Source organism: Eschrichtius robustus, chromosome 19 (assembly GCF_028021215.1).
Source record: "Eschrichtius robustus isolate mEscRob2 chromosome 19, mEscRob2.pri, whole genome shotgun sequence".
NCBI classification, from domain to species: Eukaryota; Metazoa; Chordata; class Mammalia; order Artiodactyla; family Eschrichtiidae; genus Eschrichtius; species Eschrichtius robustus.
Window position 1 is genome coordinate 12,334,219 of NC_090842.1, and position 1,997 is coordinate 12,336,215.

Genomic DNA, 1,997 nt, shown 5'->3' on the forward strand with positions numbered 1-1,997 from the left:
TGTCTCTTGTAATAGTCTTTGTTTTAAAGTCTATTTTGTCTGATATGAGAATTGCTACTCCAGCTTTCTTTTGATTTCCATTTGCATGGAATATCTTTTTCCATCCCCTCACTTTCAGTCTGTATGTGTCCTAGGTCTGAAGTGGGTCTCTTGTACACAGCATATATACGGGTCTTGTTTTTGTATCCATTCAGCAGTCTATGTCTTTTGGTTGGAGCATTTAATCCATTTACATTTAAGGTAATTATCGATATGTATCTTCCTATTACCATTTTCTTAACTGCTTTGGGTTTGTCTTTGTAGGTCTTTTCCTTCTCTTGTGTTTCCTGCCTAGAGAAGTTCATTTAGCGTTCGTTGTAAATCTGATTTGGTGGTGCTGAATTCTCTTAGCTTTTGCTTGTCTGTAAAGGTTTTAATTTCTCTGTCAAATCTGAATGAGACCCTTGCTGGGTAGAGTAATCTTGGTTGTAGGTTTTTCCCTTTCATCACTTTAAATATGTCCTGTCACTGCCTTCTGGCTTGCAGAGTTTCTGCTGAAAGATCAGCCATTAACCTTATAGGGATTCCCTTGTATGTTATTTGTTGTTTTTCCCTTGCTGGTTTTAATATTTTTTGTTTGTATTTAATTTTTGATAGTTTGATTAATATGTGTCTTGATGTGTTTCTCCTTGGATTTATCCTGTATGGGACTCTCTGTGCTTCCAGGACTTGATTAACTATGTCCTTTCCCATATTAGGGAAGTTTTCAAGTATAATCTCTTCAAATATTTTCTCAGTCCCTTCCTTTTTTTTTTTTGGCTTAAACAACAAACATTTATTTCTCATAGTTCTGGAATCTGGGAAGTCCAAGAGCAAGGTGCCAACAGATTCCATGTCTGGTGAAGACCTGCTTCCTGGTTTGTAGGTGCTGCCATCTCTCTGTGTGCTCATGTGATTTCTTCTTTGTGGGCTCCAGGAGTGGGTGGGGAGCTCTGGTCTCTTCTTCTTACAAGAGTGCTAATCCCACCTTGAGGATTCTACCTTCATGACCTCATCTAAACCCATTTACCTCCCAAGCCCCCATCTCCAAATACCATCACATTGGGGGGTTAGGATTTCAATATATGAAAGGGGGGCAGGGGGCTCAAACATTCAGTCCCATAGCATTTCTTTTCTAAATTGTAACTGGAATGATACCCACCTAAAGTGCATTCATGTTACATATGTAGCCCATAAATGGTCTGTACTGAATATCTCTTCCATGTTTTCTTTAAAGCCTCATTCTCTTCTCTTTTGGGGCCTCAACTATTCACTTTGAAGCCTTCACATTATGGTACAAAACTGGAACCCAGGACTGGATAAGTGAAGTGATTGCTGCATCTTGTTACTTATTTGGTCCTGTGGTGGCTCTCGGTCTTCTTAGGCAGCAGCACGGCCTGGATGTTGGGCAAGACGCCGCCCTGCACAATGGTGACTTTGCCCAGCAGCTTGTTGAGCTCCTTGTTGTTGCGGATGGCCAGCTGCAGGTGGCGCGGGATGATACGCGTCTTCTTGTTGTCGCGGGCCGTGTTGCCTGCCAGCTCCAGGATCTCGGCCGTCAGGTACTCCAGCACCGCCGCCAGGTACACCGGCGCACTGGCCCCAACCCGCTCAGCGTAGTTGCCCTTGAGGAGCAAGCGGTGCACCCGGCCCACGGGGAACTGAAGCCCGGCCCGCGAAGACCGAGTGTTTGCCTTAGCGCGAGCCTTACCGCTTTGTTTGCCTCGTCCGGACATTATGAGCTGAGCAACATCTCCTCAACTAGCTATCCTCCCTTCCTTTTTGTCTTCTTCTTCTGGGACCCCTATAATTCGAATGTTGGTGTGTTTAATGTTGTCCCAGAGGTCTCTGAGACTGTCCTCAATTCTTTTCATTCTTTTTTCTTTATTCTGCTCTGCAGTAGTTATTTCCACTATTTTATCTTCCAGGTCACTTTTCCGTTCTTCTGCCTCCGTTATTCTGCTATTGATCTCTTCTAG

The 1,997-nt window shown here is 43.8% G+C and overlaps 1 protein-coding gene across 1 annotated transcript; it reads right to left on the reverse strand.

The window, feature by feature from the left end:
• Nucleotides 1-1,367: 1,367 nt before the first annotated feature.
• Nucleotides 1,368-1,754, reverse strand: LOC137753114 (histone H2A type 1-J-like). The gene has a single exon (XM_068528123.1). The coding sequence runs from the start codon at nt 1,752-1,754 to the stop codon at nt 1,368-1,370; it is 387 nt and encodes a 128-aa protein (XP_068384224.1).
• Between the last annotated feature and the right edge of the window lie 243 nt (nt 1,755-1,997).